Source organism: Rhincodon typus, chromosome 23, assembly GCF_021869965.1.
Source record: "Rhincodon typus isolate 14 chromosome 23, sRhiTyp1.1, whole genome shotgun sequence".
NCBI lineage: Eukaryota > Metazoa > Chordata > Chondrichthyes > Orectolobiformes > Rhincodontidae > Rhincodon > Rhincodon typus.
Window position 1 is genome coordinate 879,893 of NC_063354.1, and position 20,292 is coordinate 900,184.

The 20,292-nt window shown below is 44.1% G+C and overlaps 2 protein-coding genes across 3 annotated transcripts in view; both read left to right on the forward strand.

Moving 5' to 3' along the window:
• Positions 1-20,292, forward strand: part of rhbdl3 (rhomboid, veinlet-like 3 (Drosophila)) — a 368,344-nt gene that overhangs the window by 151,327 nt on the left and 196,725 nt on the right. The gene's annotated exons all lie outside the window — the stretch shown is intronic.
• tefm (transcription elongation factor, mitochondrial) overlaps positions 19,852-20,292 on the forward strand; it is an 8,940-nt gene continuing 8,499 nt past the window's right edge. Inside the window, exon 1 of one of the 2 annotated variants that reach the window (XM_020528826.2) lies at positions 19,852-20,009. In XM_020528826.2, the coding sequence (XP_020384415.1) occupies positions 19,973-20,009 (37 nt within the window). In that variant the 5' untranslated portion in view covers positions 19,852-19,972. The other variant, XM_048610605.1, reaches the window with a different exon arrangement.

Here is a 20,292-nt window from a genome sequence, read left to right on the forward strand (position 1 = left end):
GATGCTGCTTGGCCTGCTGTGTTCATCCAGCCCTGCACCTTGTTGTCATGGAAACAGTCTGCATGGTTTTTCTTTGGCACCAAGATGATGGTGGTCTTCTTGAAGCAGGTGGGGACTTCAGATTTTAGTGAGGAGAGGTTAAAGATGCCAGCGAATATTCCCATCAGTTGGTCTATGCAGGATCTGAGTGCACGGCCAGGGATTCCATCCAGACCATTTGCTTTCCCTTGGGTTAGGATGTGCAAATGAAGCAAGGGTTATGTGAGAAAAAGTATTTTCACACAGCAAGTAGTTAGGGTCTGCAGTGCATTGCCTGGAAGTGTGGTGGAGACTTGTTGAATTGAGGCATTCATGTGAATCGAATACCTGCCCTTCATCAGTTCTGCCTCCTTCTGACCCTCCATTTCCCATTACCTGGGCCTTCAGCTTCAGAAACCACTCCCTCTCCCTGTCTTTGGGTCACCCTCTTCCCCTCAGCACCTTAATCACATCTTCACATGTGACTTAGTGCCATGCTCTGCTCGATAATGGCCCTGTGAGGCACATTGGGATAGTTTGCTATGTTAAAGGTGCTAATTAAAATCAAGTTGTTGTTGTTGTGTCAGGATTGGGATCTGTGTCAGTCATCCAATCAGTCAAGAACATCAGTGGTCTTCTTCCATCCATCTTCAGTTCATCATTTTATACATTCAGGGTGGTGGGGGCACAGTGAGACCTGCAGCTCATGCGGCTGAGGGGTAAGTAGTCACTACCAGGTCAGTTGGCTACGCAAATAGAAGTTGGATTTCAGGGTTCAAGGCCAGAAAGCCTGTTTCATGTAGGATTCTTGTAGTTTCAGTACAATAGATGGGGAGTCGATGGCCCAGTGGTATTATTGCTGGACTATTAATCCAGAGACCCAGATAATGCCCTGGGGACCAGGGTTCAAATCCTGCATTGGCAGATGGTGGAATTTGAATTCAATAAATATCTGGAATTACGAATCTACTGATGACCATGAATCCACTGTCGATTGTAGGAAAAACCCATCTGGTTCATTTAGGGAAGGAAACTGCCATCCTTACCTGGTCTGGCCTACCTGTGACTCCAGACCCACAGCAATGTGTTTGACTCTTAACTGCCCTCCGGACAATTAGGGATGGACAATAAATGGTGCCTAGTCAGCGATGCCCTCATCCCATAAATAAATAAAGGGAAAAAATAATTTCCAGACCTATAGCACCCCCACAGCTCAGTAATGGAACACGCCATGAGTTCTCTGAGGGGAAGGGGCTGGGGAGGGGGCACCAAGGATGAAGTGGGTTGGGGGGGCAGGGGAAATAATTAAGGAAAGACAAAAGTTCAACAAACCATCTTGCATTTCTGTAGCAACTGTCACGTCCCCGCGAGTCCTGGAGCTTTTCACATCCCATGAATTAGATTTCAACAGCAGTCACTGTTATGAGGAGGCCAGTGAGGGATGAGTGTTGGGCTGGGCGACCTACCCTGGTCTTCTTCAGTGTCTGCCATGAGGAGGAAGACGGACCCTGGTTTAACAATTCATCCGAAAACCAGCAATCCCTCAATAAAAATATAGGCAGCAGCTTGCATTCGTTTAGTGCGTTGAACATTTCAAGGCATTTCACGGGGGCAATTGTTGAACAAAATCTGCTGTTGGATGACAGAAGAAGATCAAAAGTGTGGTCAGATGTCAGTTTCAAGGAGCATCCTAAAATAAAGCAGAGAGGTTTAAGAAGGGAATTCCAGACATTAGGATCTAAGCAGTTGAAGGGACAGTTGCCAATGGCGATGGAAATTAGGAATGCTGAAGAGGCCAGAATTGTGTGAGTTTAGATATCTCAGAGGGTGAAGATTAAAGAGATAGAGAAAGGCATGTCATTCGGAGCAAGTGAATTCTGAGCCCAAAAAGCTCAAGCACAAATCAGCTGGATCTCCCCAAACCCTTAAACAATGCCATTGACATAGACTGCTGAAATTGTATATGGCATCATGGATGGTTTAGACCGACGGGTCAGTTTCCATGCTGTACAGCTCTTTGACTCTATGAATGCCTTAGTGGACACGTTGTTGGGTCTGTCTATGATGCCCCATGCAGCTCAACACCACGCCTGTAATGACTGTGCAGGTTGGTTCATTATGAAAATGCCACATGGGCTGAGATTTTGGATGGTTGCCAAGTTAACAGGAAGTAGATTTCAAAGGAGAGGAGGCTCCTTCAGGGGAAATAATGGGGAATTGGAAGAATACGTGAGAATTGGAAGAATACATGAGAGATTAAAATAAATTCATTAAACTGTTCTTGATGCATATACTACAGAACAATCTGCCCCACTGGGATTTCCCTCCCTCTGCACCAGCAATTTATTGAATGTTTTGAATTAGGTAAATTTCCCAAATGATTTCATCCTGACCAGGTCACCTGGTAACATCCCAATATTACTTAACTCCTAATAATGACATTCCTGTGGCAACATTCCCATGGCTTGCCCAGTGGATTGTGTTGTGTTGGAGAATGCTGTTCTCGCATTTGCTTCAGTCTTTTGAAACATATTCATTTCTGAAGACTGTGACTCTTTGAATCAGCTTTACTGTCACATGAGTACAGTGAAAGGTTTACAACTCACCACTTACAGTGCCATCTTAGGGACACAGGTACCTAGGTACAGATTCTTGAGTACAAATTCTTAGGGAAAAAATTAGAAAAATGAAGAAATACAAAGTTTAGCATTACAGACCTTCAAAAGTAGAAAATCATTGAAATAGATTAGAAAAATAAAGAGATAAAATGTCCACAATAACAGTTCTTCGATAATACAACAAAGCAAAAAGAAAGAAATTTTTAAAAAAGAGAATTTAAGACAAAGTCTACTTAGTCCATTTTGTGTGTCTGGGCTCAAGGACCCAAGCCTGAGTAACTCAATTATTCTTCCAGAACCAAATGCTGAATGCCACTTGTGGCTGCATTGGTAAAATTGTTGTCTTGGAGTAAGAAGGTAGACATAAAACAATCCCGAGGAACTTTGAGGAAGTGTATGGGAGCTATCCCTGGAATCCTGATCAATGTATATCTCTCAATGACCAACAATAAACGTAGGTTATCTTACCAATATCACATTGCTGTTTGTGTGAGCTTGCTCACTGCTTTTCCAGCATGTGAAAAACTATTTAACTAAAGAGCATTGGCACATCCTGAAACAACGCAAGATGCAATATCAAACATGGAACAGTACAGCACAGGAACAGGCCTTTCAGCCCACCATGTCTATGCTGACCATGACATTATTCTAAACTAATCTCATTTGTCTGCACATGGTCCATATCCTTGTATTCTCTCCTTGTTTATGTGCCTGTCTAAATGCCTTTTAACCTTTGCTATCATATCTGATCCTACCACCTCCTCTAGCAGTGCATTCCATTTCTGTTAGGCACCTAATACCCTCTGTGTAAAAAAACTTTCCTCGCTCATCTCCTTTAAACTTTCCTCTCTCACCTTAAATCTCCTTTAAACTTTCCCCCTCTCACCTTCAATCCAGGGATAACTCACCTCTCACCTTAAACTATGCCTCCATATATTAGATATTTCCACCCTGGGAAATTGACCCCGACTACCCACCCTATCCATGACCCTCATTATAGTATATACCTTTATCAGGTCACTTCTTAGTCTCCGACACCCTAGCAGAAACAATCCAAGTTTGTCCAACCTCTCCTTATAGCTAATTGCCTGGAGGGCAGTTAAGAATCAACCAAATTGCTGTAAGCCTGGAGTCACATGTAGGCCATTCCAGGTAAGCATGGCAGTTTCTTCCCTGCATCCATTGATATTCTTCCTCATTATCCATAACATTACCAATTTTCATGTCTTCTGCAGACTTATTAATTAGACCACCAACATTTTCATCCAAATCATCCATACAACAGGGGTACCAGCACTGAACTGCGGAATACCACTGGTCACAGACCTCCAGTCAGAACAACATTCCTCCACAACTACCTTCTGTCTTCTATGGCCAAACCAATTTTGTATTTAACTTACCAATTCACTATGGGTTCCTTGCAATTTGATCTTCTGGACCAGACTACCATAAGGGACCTTATCAAAGGCCTTGCTAAAGGCCTTACATAGACAACAACCACTGCCTTACCTTCATTAATCATTTTTGTCACTTACTCAAAAAACTCAATCAAGTTTGTGAGACAGGACTTCCTCACACAAAGCCCTACTGACTATCATTGAAAAGTTCATTCTTCTCCAAATGCAAATAAATCCTGTCCTTAAGAACCTTCTCCAATAATTTCCCTACCACTGATGTAAGACTCACCAGTTTATAATTTCCCAGATTATCCCTGTTGCCCTTCTTGAACAAAAGAATGAAGAAGGGTCTAGGCCCGAAATGTCAGCTTTCCTGCTTGTCCTGCTGTGTTCATCCAGCTCTACACCTTGTTATCACAGATTCTCCAACATTGGCTATTCTCCAGTCTTCTGGGACCTTACCTTTGGCTAGAAGGATATGAAGATTTCTGTCAAGGCCCCAGCATTCTCCTCCCTTGCCTCCTTCAGTATCGTGTGATAGATCCCATCAGGCCCTGGGCACTTACCTACCTTAATGTTTTTCAAGACATCCAGCACCTTGTCCTTCTTAAGATTGACATGCCCCAGGGTTTCAACAAACCCCTGTCTAATCTTAGCTTTATCTATGTCCTTCTCCTTGGTGAATACCAATACAAAGTACACATTAAGGGGACCTCACCCACTTCCTCTGGCTCCATACATAAATTGCTTGAATGAACCTACCCTTTCCCTAGCTACCTCTTGCTCCTAATATATGTATAAAACACCTTGGGATTCTCCTTAAACCTACTTGTCAAGGACATTTCATGGCCCCTTCTAGTCCTCCTAACTTTTAAAAAGTTCTTTCCTGTTTTCTTTATACTCCTCAAGGGCCTTGTTTGATTTCTGTTTCCTAAACTTTACATATGCTTCCTTTTTAACTAAACTTACATCATCTCTCACCATCCAAGGTTCTCGAATCTTGCTATCTTTATCTTTCATCCTCACAGGCAAACATTGGTCCTGAACTCTGATCAGTTGGCTTGTAAAACTCTCAGATATGTCACAGCTGCTCCCAGTTCAGCACTTTCACTTAAGGACCAGTCTTTTCCTTTTCCATAATTATCTTAAAACCTATGGAATTATGATCACTATTCCCAAATTGCTCCCACGCTGAAAATTTGATCATCTGGCCAGGCTCATTCTCCAATACAAGGTCCAGTGTGGCCCCTTCTCCAGTTGACTATCTACATACTGTTTTAATAAACCCTCCTGGATGCACCTAACAAATTCTGCCCCATCTAAGCCCCTGGCACGAAGGGAGTCCCAGTCAATATGGGGGAAATTAACATCACCCACTGCAACAACTCTGTTTTTTACATCTTTCCATGATCTGCCTATGTATCTGTTCCAATATTTCCCGCTGGCTATGGGAGGCCTATAATATATTAATCATATAATTGCTGAATTCTACCTGTATTGCAATGGGACATGGTGGTGTTGCCAGATTGTCATTGGACTAGTAAACTAGGGGGCCTGGGTTTGAATTCACACCATGGCAGCTGGCGAAATTTCAATCAGGTCAAGAACAAGAGGGCACAGTTTTCAAGTGAAAGATGGCAGGTTTAGAGGGGATTTGAGGAAACGTCTTTTCACCCAATCGGTGACAGAGTCTGAAATGCATGGCCTTGGAGGGTAGTTGGGGCAGGAAAGCTCACAACCTTTAAAAAGTACTTGGGATGAGCACTTCAGGTGTGATAGAAAGGGAGGTAAAAGGGGGTGGGGGAGTTGCAAGTTGTATTACTGGTGAAGGAGTATCTCACAGCTGTACTGAGGGAGGAAACATCAAAGGACTCATGCAGCGAGGCAATATGAGTAGAACTCAGGAATAGGAAAGGTGAATCACAAAATTAGGGTTATACTACAGGTCTCCCACCAGCCAGCGGGAGATAGAGGAGAGAATGTGTAGACAGAGTTTGGAAAGATGTAAAAACAGCAGTGTTGTTGTGAGTGATTTTAACTTCCCCTATACTGACTGGGACTCACTACGTGCTAGGGGCTTGGATGGGGCAGAATTTGTAAGGACCATCCAGGAGTGATTCTTGACTCAATATGTAAACAATCCAAACAGGACAGGGGTTATACTGGACCTGGTTTTGGGAAATGAGCCCGGCCAGGTTAGTGAAGTTTCAGTGGGGGAGCATTTCGGGAATAGTGACCATAATACCCTGAGTTTTAAGATACTCATGGATAGGGATAACAGCAGTCCTCAGGTAACGGTGTTAAATTAGGGGAAAGCGAACTATAACAATATTAGGCAGGAACTGGAGAGTGTTGAATGGACCTGACTGTTTGAGGGTACATCTACATTGGACATGTGGGATCATTTCAAATGGCAGTTGATAAGAGTTCAGGAGCGGCACGTTCCTGCGAGAATGAAGGATAGGTGTAGCAAATTATGTGAACCTTGGATAACCATGAATGTTATGACTTTGTCAAAAAGAAAAAGGAAACATACGTAAGGTCAAGGAGGAATGGGAACTGACGAAGGAAAGTAGGAAGGAACTTAAACCAGGAATTAGAAAGGCTAAAAGGGTTCATGAAAAGTCATTAGCAAACAGGATTAAGGAGAATCCCAAGGCTTTTTACACATATTTAACAGGAAGAGGGTAGCCAGGGAAAGGGTTGCCGCACTCAAGGGCAAAGGAAGGAATCTATATATGGAGCCAGAAGTGGTAGGTGAGATCCCAAACGAATACTTTGTATCAGTATTCACCAAAGAGAAGGAATTGGTGAAGGATAATCTCAGGGAAGGGAGTGTCGAATTTCTAAGCTAAGTTGCTATTAAAAAGGAAGAAGTGTTATACGTCTTAAACAGTATTCAGGTCGATAAGTCCCCCGGTCCTGATGGCATCTATCCCAGAATATTGAGGGAGGCAAGAGAACAAATTGCTGGAGCACTGACAGACATCTTTGCATTCTCTTTAGCCATAGGTGAGGTCCCAGAGGACTGGAGAATAGCCAACTGTTTAAGAAGAGTATCAGGGATAATCCTGAAAATTACAGGCCTGTGAATCTCATTTTGGTGATATTGAAATTATTGGAAAAGATTCTCAGGGGACAAGATCTATACACATTAAGAAGCAAATGGACTCATTAGTGATAAACAGCATAGTTTTGTGGGGAAAGGTTGTGCCTAACTAACTTGATCGCCTTTTTTGAGGAGATGACAAAGATGATTGATGAGGGAAAAGTGGTTGATGTTGTCTACATGGACTTCAGTAAAGCCTTTGACAAGGTCCCTCATGGCAGACTGGGACAAAAGGTGAAGTCACATGGTATCAGGGGTGAGTTGGCAAGATGGACACAAAACTGGCTTAGTCATTGGAGACAGAGGGTAGTGGTGGAAGGATGCTTTTTGGAAATGGAGGGCTGTGACTCGTGGTATTCCACAGGGATCAGCACTGGGACCTCTGCTGTTCATGATCTACATAAATGATTTGGAGGAAAACATAACTAGTCTAATTAGTAAGTTTGCAGACGATTCTTTTTGGTGGAGTTGTGGAAAGTGACGACGATTGTCAGAAGATACAGCAGGAAATAGATCAGTTGGAGGCATGGGCAGAAAAATGGCAGATGGAGTTTAATCTGGACAAATGTGAGATGATGCATTTTGGAAGGACAAGTATAGATGGAAATTATACAGTGAATGGCAAAACACTTTGGAGTATTGATATGCAGAGGGATCTGGGTGTGCAGATCCACAGATCACTGAAGGAGGCAGCACAGGTAGATAAGGCAGTGAAAAAGGCCTATGGCAAGCTTGCCTTCATTGGAACGGGTATTGAGTATAAGATTAGACAAGTAATGCTGTAGCTTTATAGAACTTTCGTTAGGCCACACTCGGAATATTGCGTACAGTTCTGGTCACCACACTACCAGAAGGATGTGGATGCTTTGGAGAGGATACAGGAAAGGTTTACCAAGATATTGCCTGATGTGAGGGATTTTAGCTATGAAGAAATGTTGGATAGACTGGGTTTGTTTTCACTGGAATGCAGGAGGTTGAGGGGTGACCTGATGGAAGTTTATAAGGTTGTGAATGGCATGGAGAGAGTGGAAAGAATGAGGCTTTTTCCCAGGGTGGAGGGGTCAGTTACTAGGGTACACAGGTTCAAGATGTGAGGGGAGAAGTTCAAAAGATGTGCGAGGCACATTTTTCACACAAAGGGTGGTGAGTACCTGGAACACGCTGCCAGAGGAGGAGGTGGAAGCAGACACAATAGCAGCGTTCAAGAAACACCTGGACAAATACATGAATAGGAAGGGAATAGAGGGATACGGATCCTGTGAGTGAAGGCAGTTCTAGTATGGAAGGGCAAAATGTGTCAGCACAGGCTTGGAGGACTGAAGGGCCTGTTCCTGTGCTGTATTGTTGTTTGCTGTTTGGCCTTTGTTCAAGTGATGTAACATTCAAGGTATGGGCCTAGTGTGGGAAAATGAGAGTAATGCAGGTATTAGTGTATATTTGGTGGTAAACCTCCATGGGTTGAAGGTCCTTTGCTGTACTGTGTGATTCTTTGATTCCATGAATTCTTTCCTGTCTCATTGTGAGAAACACTGAGTTAAGATAACAAAGGCTGACATCAGCAGTATCTGTAGCTTGGTGAGTGTATTGGGTAAATCTCAGTGAGGCAACGTCTCACGTTCCCAATCTTCAACAGCTATTTTTCGGGATTGATCTGGATGAGGCCCCTCATGTTTTATTGGTCCAGCAACATTCCCTGTTCAATGCCTCCACCTCAAAGATTGCCCAATTATATGAGATCTGGGCTGGGGAATGAGCGTGGTGCTATGTGAGAGGGAGTAAATGCCTATGTGAATGAAACTGAAATCCAGCAATCCATGATCGATTGATCGATTTATTGTTGTCACATGTACCGAGATACAGTGAAAAGTGTTATTTACCATGCTATACAGGCATATTGTACCATACAATGTGCATCAGGGTAGCAGAACAGAGTGCAGAATACAGGGTTACAGCTGCAGAGAAGGTGCAGAGAGAGAGAGATATCAGAATTAACATGTAAGAGGTTTGTTCAAAAGTCTAATAACAGCAGGGAAGACTAAATAAAAACTGAAAGAACCGGTTCTGATCAAGGGTCACCAGACCTGAAACGTTAACTCTGTTTTTACCTTCACAGACGCTGCCAGACCTGCTGGGCTTTTCCAGGAACTTTGGTTTTGAACAGCAGGGAAGAAGCTGTTCTTGAATCTGTTCATATATGTATTCAACTTCTATATCTTCTGCCCGAAGGAAGAGGGTGGAAGAGAGTGTAACCAGGGTGGGAGAGATCTTTGATTATGTTGGTTTTCTTTCTGAAGCAGTGGGAAGTATAGATGGAGTCAATGGATGGGAGGCTGGTTTGTGTGATGGGCTGGGCTGTGTTCACAACTCTCTGTAGTTCCTTGTGGCCTTAGGCAGAGCAGTTGCCAGACCAAGCTGTAATACATCCAGATAGAATGTTTTCTATGGTGCATCTATAAAACTTGGAAACAGTCATTGTGGACATGCTGAATTTCCTTAGCCTCCTGAGGAAGTACAGGCATTGTTGTGCTTTCCTGACCATTGCGTTAGTGAGAATGGTCCAGGACATATTGTTGGTGATTGTCACTCCCAGGAATTTGACCCTCTTGACCATCTCCATCTCAGCACCATTGATATAGACAGGGGCATGTCCTCCACTCTGCTTCCTGAAGTTAATGACCACTGCCTTCATTTTGCTGATGTTGATGGAGAGTTTGTTGTCTTTACACCATGCCACTAAGCACGCAATCTCTTTCCTGTATTCTGTCACATCGTTGTTTGAGATCTGACCTACAACATGGTGTCGTCAGCAAACTTGTAAATAGAGTTGGGGTGGAATGTGACCACATAGCCGTGTGTGTATAAGAAGTATAGTAGGGGACTGAGTACACAGCCTTGCGGGGCACAAGTGTTGAGGATTATCATGGAGGAGGTGTTGTCACCTATCCTGGTCAGTGGGTCAGGAAGTCAAGGATCCAGTTACAGAGCGGGGAGATGTGATATAAGTCTTGGAGTTTGGAAATGAGTTTGTTTGGAATTATGGTGTTGAAAGCAGAGCTTTAGTCAATAAATAGGAGCCTGATGGAGGTATCTTGTTACCCAGATATTCCAGGGATGAGTGTAGGGCCAGAGAGATGGCATCAGCTATGGACCAGTTGCGCCGGCAGGTGAATTACAAAAGATTAAGACAATTTGATATGCTGGAGCTGATGTGAGCCATGACTAACCTCCTGAAACTCTTCATAATTATGGAGGTCAATAATGAGGACCCTGACATAGGTATCCATTTCAATATTATGGTGACGTTCCTAGTTGGAGAAATTCTATTGGACAGTACAAACACACCTCCAGCAATGAATTCCCGTCAGGTCAGGAAAAACCAGTTTCAATCTATTCAGTGATAGTTAACAGTGTATTTGTTTCAACAAAGCGTAGAGCTGGATGAACACAGCAGGTCAAGCAGCAGCATAGGAGCAGGAAAGCCAACGTTTCGGGCCTACACCCTTCGTCAGAAATGGGGGAGGGAAGGGGGGTTCTGAAATAAATAGGGAAAGAGGGGGAGGCGGATAGAAGATGGATAGAGGAGAAGATAAGTGGTGAGGAGACAGACAGGTCAAAGAGGCAGGGATGGAGCCAGTAAAGGTAAGTGTAGGTGGGGAGTTAGGGAGGAGATAGGTCAGTTCAGGGAGGACGGACAGGTCAAGGGGGTGGGATGAGGCTACTAGGTAGGGGATGGGGGTGCGGCTTGAGGTGGGAGGAGGGGATAGGTGGGAGGAAGGACAGGTTAGGGAGGCGGGTACAAGCTGGGCTGGTTTTGGGATGTGGTAGGGGGAGGGGAGATTTTGAAGCATGTGAAGTCCACATTGATAACATTGGGCTGTAGGGTTCCCAAGTGAAATATGAGATGCTGTTCCTGCAATCTTCGGGTGGCATTGTTGTGGTACTGCAGGAGGCCCAGGATGGACATGTCATCTGAGGAATGGGAGGGGGAGTTGAAATGGTTCGCGACTGGGAGGTGCAGTTGTTTAGTGTGAACCGAGCGTAGGTGTTCTGCAAAGCGGTCCCCAAGACTGCGCTTGGTTTCCCCGATGTAGAGGAGGCCACAATGGGAACAGCGGATGCAGTATACCACATTAGCAGATGTGCAGTTGAACATCTGTTTGATATGGAAAGTCTTCTTGGGGCCTGGGATGGGGGTGAGGGGGGAGGTGTGGGGGCAGGTGTAGCACTTCCTGTGGTTGCAGGGAAAAGTGCCAGGTGTGGTGGGGCTGGAGGGGAGTGTGGAGCCACGGGAGTCACAAGGGAGTCACGGAGAGAGTGATCCCTCCGGAAAGCAGATAAGGGTGGGGAGGGAAAAATGTCTTTGGTGGGGTTGGATTGCAGATGGCGGACGTGTCGGAGGATGATGCGTTGGATCCGGAGGTTGGTGGGGTGGTACGTGAGGACGAGGGGGATTCTGTTTTGGTTATTATTGCGGGGAGGGGGTGTGAGGGATGAGTTGTGGGAAATGCGAGAGACACGGTTGAGGGCGTTTTCGACCACTGTGGAGGGGAAGTTGCGGTCCTTGAAAAATGAGGACATCTGGGATGTCCGGGAGTGGAATGCCTCATCCTGGGAGCAGATGCGGCGGAGTCGAAGGAATTGGGAATAGGGGATGGCATTTTTGCAGGAAGGTGGGTGAGAGGAGGTGTACTCTAGGTTGCTGTGGGAGTCGGTGGTCTTGAAATGGATATCGGTTTCCAGGTGGTTGCCAGAGATGGAAATAGAGGTCCCGGAAGGGGAGAGAGGCATCGGAGATGGTCCAGGTGAACTTAAGGTTGGGGTGGAAGGTGTTAGTGAAGAGGATGAACTGTTCGAGCTCCTCGTGGGAGCACGAGGCGGCGCCGATACAGTCATCAATGTAACGGAGAAAGAGGTGGTGTTTGGGGTCAGTGTAGCTACAGAAGAGGGATTGTTCCACGTATCCTACAAAGAGGCAGGCATAGCTTGGGCCAATGTGTATTTGTTTGATACTGGATCATGGTGACATTTTCAGGAATAAGGAAGGAAGAGGCCAATCAGCCTCTGGACCTGTTTTGCCACTTGGTTACAATGTGACTGATCTGCACTTCTAACTCTTTCACAACTTCTTCTGCATATTGCTCAGTACAATGATCCAACAAAAATATTTCCATTCCAATGGAGGAAGTATGATTGATCATAAATCAATAGATTTGTATTGATATAAAACAAAGAACAGCAAAGGCCAGGAACCTGAAATGAGAACAGATAGTGCTGGAGAAACTCAGAGAAAAACAGAGTTAACATTTTGACTCCAATCACTCCCAATCTCAGTGTCGCTGGGACTCAAAATATTAACTCTGTTTCTCTCTCTCTCCACAGATGCTGCCAGACCAGCTGAGCTTCTCCAACACTTTCAGTTTTTGTCACATTAATACCAACAGTTGACCTGTAGAGTCATGGGGCTTGATTACAAGCACATTCCTCCCATCATCACAGTCAGCACAATAAGGTAACTTTGGTATTTGCCCAGATCGGGATGTTATCTTTGTGTTGAATTTCTTTTGCCCACACCACAGACTAAGAATTTGAATGGATTGCAGCAGTTCAGGACCTCCAGCTCACCACCACCTTGTCAAGTGATGGGTAATAAATGCCAGCAATACCCACATGCCATGAATAAACAGTAAAAATATATTCAAGGATCAGTAACTTTTCACTCACGGGTCAGGTTTGGTTGAGATGGTTGGGTATAGCAACCTAATATAATAAACAGTAACCACCAAAGAAGTCAGCAGAACAGCAGGACATCATTTGATCCACTATGTTTGTGTAGGCCTCTGAAAGATATAAATCAATAACAACATTTTATAATAATGCCGGCAACTGGAAATATGATGTTTAGCCAGGAGGGCTAGGTTGGGTAGGATCTTCAGTTTCAGGTGGCAGAAAGTCATAGGTTCAAGTTCCTCTCCAGTGTGAGACAGGTGGAGCGCCGCACTGTCGGAGGGTCAGAGCTGAGGGAGTGCTGCACTGTTGGAGGGTCAGTACTGAGGGAGTGCTGCACTGTCGGAGGGTCAGTGCTGAGGGAGTGCTGCACTGTCGGAGGCGCTGTCTTCCAGATGTGATTTTCATCTGACTTCCCTCTGGCTGTTGAAAGATCCTGAGCTATAATTGTACAATTTCAAGCATATTTGGAGGAAAGCAGGAAAAGCTAACTTCATGTCTTGAACAATAATCTTCCCTGAGGCCAGCTAGTGAAATGGTCATAACTGTAGCTGCTTGTTTCAGCAAAGAAGGACATAGTGTTTGATTAAGAGTGGAAAAATAAATTATGGGAGTACACGTGTGCATAACATAGAAAGTGATTGCAAAAGGTTCTCTAGGTACGTGAAGATAAAAAGATTAGTGAAGACGAATTTACATCCCTTACAGTCAAAACAGGGGGAGTTATAATGGGGAATAACAAGCTGGCTGGCCAATTAAGTACATATTTTGGTTCTGCTTTCACAAAGAAGTGCACAATAATATCCCAAAAATGTTGAACAACATAGGGTTTAGTGTAAGGGAGAAACTGAAGGAAATCAGTATTAGCTGGGAATTGTTGCTGGGGAAATTATTGGGATTAAAGGTCAATAAATTCCCAGATAAACTACACCCCCCAAAACTTAAGAATGTCGGGGGCCCTTTAAATACTGGATGCATTTGTGGTCATCTTTCAAGATTCTATCACCTCTGGAACAGTTCCTATGGATTGGAGGATTTCTAATGTAATTTGACTATTTAAAAAGGGAGGGAGAGAGAATACAGGGCATTATTAGCCTGACATTAGCAGCAGGGAAAATGCTAGAGACCGTTATAAAAGATTTAAATGCAGATCACTTGCAAAGCAGTGACAGGATTGGACAGAGTCAGCACGGTTTCACTGCTGGGAAATCATGCTTGACAAATCTACTGGCATCTTTTGAGCATGTAACCTGGAGAGTTGAGGATAGGGATGTGTCTTGCTACAATTATACGAGGCCTTGGTGAGACCACAGCTAAAATAGCTTGTGCAGTTTTGGTCTCCTTATCTTTGGAAGGATGTTCTTGTTATAGAGTGCAACAAAGATTTATCAGACTGATTCCTGGGATGGCAGGTTTGAAAAGAGACTGGATCAGTTAGCACTATATTCACTGGAGTTTAGGAGAATGAGGGGAATCTCATAGAAACCAATAACATTCTAACAGGCCTACGTTAAACAATGACTGGGGAATCCAGAACCAGGGGTCACCATCTAAGGATATGTGTAAAACATATAGGACTGAGACAAGGAAAAATTTCTTCACAAATAAAGCGAGAAGAAAAACAAGTAATATTAAGCTGTGATGTGGAGGTGTCAGTGTTGGACTGGGGTGGACAAGGTCAGAAATCACATGACACCAGGTTATAGTCCAACAGGTTTATTTGTAAACACAAGCTTTCGGAGTCTTACTCCTTCTTCAGGTGTTAGTGAGAGAGGTAGTATCAGACACAGAACTTATAAGTAAAAGATCAATGGGTCATACAATTGATAAGGATGTGCTAGACAAACCTGGGATGCTGTTAAATCTTCAATCAGTTAGAAGGTTTTAATTGATTAATATGTTTATGTAAATCCCCAAATTCCTTTCAAGTCACTGTCCTGAGAGAACTAAAGGTTTTATCAGTGTAAAAAGAGGTGAGATAACAAGGTGTGGAGCTGGATGAACAGAGCAGGCCAGGCAGCATCAGAGGTGCAGGAAAGCTGATGTTTTGGGTCTGGAGACAACAAGGTGCAGGGCTGGATGAACACAGCAGGCCAAGCAGCATCATAGGAGCAGAGAGGCTGACGTTTCGGGCCTAGACCCTTCATCAGAAAGACCCTTCTTCAGAAGAGGATCCAGACCCAAAATGTCAGCTTTCCTGCTCCTCTGATGCTGCTTGGCCTGCTGTGTTCATCCAGCTCTATACCTTGTTATCTCAGACTCCAGCATTGGCAGTTCCTACTATCTCTAAAGAAGTGGTGACATTTTAGGTCAGACAATGCATGTTAAGTGTGAGGCCTTGTTTAGAATCTGTTTATGTTTTGGTTTGAAGTCAACTGGTTTTATTTCTAAAGTAGGCATTTATAAAATGCCAAATTGACTGTCTATAAATTATGTGATTTTTGAACAAAATAGAATGTATCTACAAATACAAATTCACCGCATAGATTCACATGTGTGTGTGTGTATGTGTGTGTGTGAGAGAGAGTGTGTTTGTGTGAGTGAGTGTTTTTTTTCTGAATCACTTGTGTGATGAGGGCGTCGCTGGCTGGGCTCAGCATTTATTACCCGTCCCTAGTTGCCCTTGAGAAGGTGGGGGTGAGCTGCCTTCTTGAACCGCTGCAGTTGACTCACATGCTATTACTGAGGGAATTTCAGGGTTTTGACCCAGGGACAGTGAAGGAACAGCGATATATTTCCAGGTCAGGATGGTGAGTAGCTTTGAGGAAAACTTGGAGGTGATGGTGTTCCCATGTGTCTACGGCCTTTGTTCTTCTAGATGGAAGTGGTCGTGGGTTTGGAAGGTGCTGTCTGAGGATCTTTGGTGAATTTCTGCAGTGCATCTTATAGATAGTACACACTGCTGCTACTGAGCGTCGGTGGTGGAGGGAGTGGGATGTTTGTGGATGTGATGCCAATCAAGCAGCTGCTTTGTCCTGGATGGTGTTGAGCTTCTTGAGTTCTTGAGTGTTGTTGGGGCTGCACCCGTCCAGGCAAGTGGGGAGTATTCCATCACACTCCTGACTTGTGCCTTGTAGATGGTGGACAGGCTTTGAGGAGTCGGGAGGTGAATTACTCACTGCAGTATTCCTGGCTTCTGACCTGCTCTTGTAGCCTCTGTGTTTATGTGGTGAGTCCAGTTGAGTTTCTGGTCAATGATATGTATGCATGTGTATGAGTGTGTGAGAGTGCATATTGTGGTGGGGTCACCTGTAGTACGACATGAACCCAAGATCCCGGTTGAGGCCATCCTCATGGGTACAGAACATGGCTATCAGCCTCTGCTCGGCAACTCTGCATTGTTGTGTATCCCAAAGTCCGCCTTAGAGAATGTTTACCCAAAGATCCGAGGCTGAATGTCCTTGACTGTTGAAGTGTTTCCCCACTGGGAGGGAATATTCTTGTTTGGTGTTTGTTGCACGGTGTCCATTCATCTGCTGCCGTAGCGTCTGCACTGTCTCGCCAATATCCCAAGCCTCGGGGCATCCTTGCCTGCAGCGTATGGGATAGACAGCATTGGCCGAATCACATGAGTATCTGCCGTGTACGTGGTGGGTGGTGTTCCCACGTGTGATAGTAGTGTCCATGTCGAAGATCTGACAGAGGTTACCATGACAGGGTTGTATAGTGTTGTGGTCGATGTTGTCCTGAAGGCTGGGTCGTTTGCTGTGAACAATGGTCTGTTTAAGGTTTGGTGGTTGTTTGAAGGCGAGAAGTGGAGGTGTAGGGAAGATCTTGGCGAGGTGCTCATCATCATCGATAATGTGTTGAAGGTTGCGAAGAACATGGCGTAGTTTCTCCGCTCCCGGGAAGTACTGGATGACAGAGGGCACCCTATTGGAACTATCCCGTGTCTGTCTTCTGACAAGGTCTTTATGGGTTTTCGCTGTGGCGCATCGGAACTGATGATCGATGAGTTGAGCATCATATCCTGTTCCTATGCGGGCGTCTTTCAACACCTTCAGGTGTCAGTTGCATTCCTTCTCATCCGAACAGATCCTGTGTATGCATAGGTCTTGTCTGTGGGGAATGGCTTCTTTAATATGTTTAGGGTGGAAGCTGGAGAAGTGCAGCATCGTGAGGTTATCCATGGACTTGCGGTAGAGTGAGGTACTGAGGTGTCTGTCCCTGATGGAGATGCGTGTGTCCAAGAATGAGACTGATTCTGAAGAGTAGTCCATGGTAAGTCTGATGGTGGGATGGAACTTGTTGATATCACTATGTTGTTGTTTCAGTGATTCCTCGCCATGAGTCCAAAGGAAGAAAATGTTAGCAATGTATCTGTTGGTCTGAAGTTCTGTGCAGCAAAGAAGTCTTGTTCGAACCTGTGCATGAAAATGTTAGCATATTGGGGAACAAATCTGGTCCCCCTCACACACACACAAACACACAGACACACACACATGAATTTTTGGGGTGAATTTGTATTTGTAGATACATTCTATTTTGTTCAAAAAGCACACAATTTATAGACAGTCAGTCAATGTGGCGTTATATAAATTCCTACTTTAGAAATAAAACCAGTCTGACTCCAGACCAAAACATAAACAGATTCTAAACAATTCTGAAGAAGCATCCCGACCCGAAACGTCAGCTTTCCTGCTCCTCTGGTGCTGCCTGGCCTGCTGTGTACCTCCAGTTCCACACTGTCTTATTTCTGACTTTTCCAGTGTCAGCAGTTCTTACTATCTCACACCTAACATGCATTGTCTGACCTAAAATTTCACCTATTCTTTACACTGATAAAATCTTTAGTTCTCACAGGACAGGGACTTGAAAGGAATCCGGGAATATGTACATATTCATATTAATCAACTAAAACCTTCTAACTGATTGAAGATTTAACAGCATCTCAGGTTTGTCTAGCACATCCTTATCAATTGTATGACCCTTTGATCTTTTACTTATAAATTCTGTGTCGGATACTACCTCTCTCACTAACACCTGAAGGAGTAAGACTCCAAAAGCTTGTGTTTTCAAATAAACCTGTTGGAATATTAAGTTGGACACCAACAACTTCTTTAAATATTTAAAAAGGAAGAGGGAGATCAAAGCGAACATAGGTCTCTCAGAGAACGAGGCTTGGGAAATAATACTGTGGAACCAGGAAATGGTACAGGAACTGAATAAATATTTTGCATAAGTTTTTACAGTAGAAGACACCAAGAGCATTCCAAAAATTCTAAAGAATCAAAGGCAAAAGAATGAGGAAATAAATACAATAAACATCACTAGAGAAAAAGTACTGGGGAAATTAAGGGGGTTAATGACCAAAACATTTTCTGGACATGATGGGATGCATCCTGGGACATTTTGGGAATGAGGTACAGAGATAGTGAATGCGCTGCTAGTAACTTTCCAAGAATCCTTAGATATTTGAAAAGTCAAAGCGGACTGGAAAACTATTAATATAACACTTTAACTTAAAAAGGGAAGGATTAAAAAAAAACAGGAAACTATAGGCCAGTTAGTTTAATGTCTGTTATGACAAAATGTTAGACAGTATTATAAAGGAACTAATAGCAGAACATTTAGGAATAGATAATACGATCAAAGAGAGTCATCATGGCTTCATGAAGGGGAGATCATGGCTGACCAATTTACTGGAATTCTTTGAGGAGGTAAAGAGCAGGATAGGTAAAGGGGAAGCAGTGGATATAATATTCAGATTTTCAGAATGCTTTTGATAAAATACCCCACATTAGCCCTTGTGTTTGAGGTAGCATATTAACATAGAGAGAGGACTGGCTAATTAAAAGAAAACAGAGGGTTGAGATAAGGTGTGGGGGAACTTTTAGGATGCCAACCTGTAATCAGGGATCAGTGCTGGGACCAGAACTATTTACAATATATATAAATAACTTGAATGAGGAAAGTGAATTTTGCCAATTTTGCGGATGAGACAAGAATAAGTGATGAGAAGTCTGAAGAGGGATATTGACCGGTGGGCAAAAACCTGGTAGGTGGAATATAATGTGGGAAAATATGAGGTTAGACACTTTGGCAGGAAGAATCGAAATGCTGACTATCATTTAAATGGAAAAAGACGGCAGAAAGCTACAAAACAGAGGGTTTTGTAAGATTTTATGAATGCATTGAAGGAAATTGAGAAAAGGTTCACTCGATTTTAACAGCATTGTAGGGTCTTATGAGGAGAGGTTGAGTAGATTGGGTTAGAAACATTGGCACTTAGAAGTATGAGAGGTCATCTTATTGAAAAATAGAATTGAAACATAAGTGTTGAAACTAAAGAAATTGAAAGGTTGAGACAAACATTGTTAGGGGACTTGACAGGGTAGATGTGGAAAAGATTGCCTCCCCTGTGGGAGGGGGCATAAACTCAGAATAAGGACTCTCCCATTAAAGACAGAGAAGAGATTTCTTTTGTCAGAGGTTGGTGAATCTATGGAATTCTTTACTACGGAGGGCTGGAGAAGCTGGATTATTAAGTATATGCAAGGCCAGGTTAGACAGATATTTCATCAGTAAGGGAATCAAGGACTATAGAGAAAAGGCAGGAAATTGGAAATGAGAATTATCAGGTCAGCCATGATCTTGTTGAATAATGGAGCAAACTCGATGGGCTGAATGGCCTGCTTCTGCTGTTAGATTTTATGGTCACCCAGAGAATGATGATCAGGTGGATTCAAGGAGTTTGATGAGGTTCTTGGGGCAAAAGGGTTGAAAGAGTACAGGGAGAAAGTGGGAACAGGATACTGAGTTGGATGATCATGTTCGTATTAAATTCGTGGATTAAGCTCAAAGGGCCGAATGGCCCACTCCCGCTTCTATTTACGAAGTTTCTCTATTTATTGCAACTTGCTACAAATGGCATTCACTGGTTTCATTTAAGACCATTTTAAGATAATTTGAGAATGTTGGATGTTCCCTGTCAATTAAAGGTAGTTATTCCTTGGGTTAGCCTCAGCTGAAGCCTGCAACAATGTAACCACATCGACCAGAGCAGGGAACCCGCGCGCCGGCTCCTGTTCCCCTCCGGAAGGTTCTAGCGGGTGCACCGGCTCCCACTGCGGGACCGCATTAGCTGCGGCACGGAGGACTGGGTCATGTCGGTGAGGGGAGTCAGCTGCTTCGTGACCCGAGGTACAACCCGGCGGGGGAGGGGACAGTGGTTCCTGATAAACCCGTGTGCGGCTCAGACTTGGCTGATCAACCACGGGGGGAAGCACATTCTGCTGGAACCATGGGTCAGCACTGACCAGGAGGAGGAGGATGACCTCTGTCCCAGAGCCTGAGGCTCATAACATCCAGTGAACACCCCCCATCCCACCACACACACAATACTGTACTGAGGGAGCGCCGCACTGTCGGAGGGTCATTGCTGAGGGAGTGCCGCACTGTCGGAGGGTCAGTGCTGAGGGAGCGC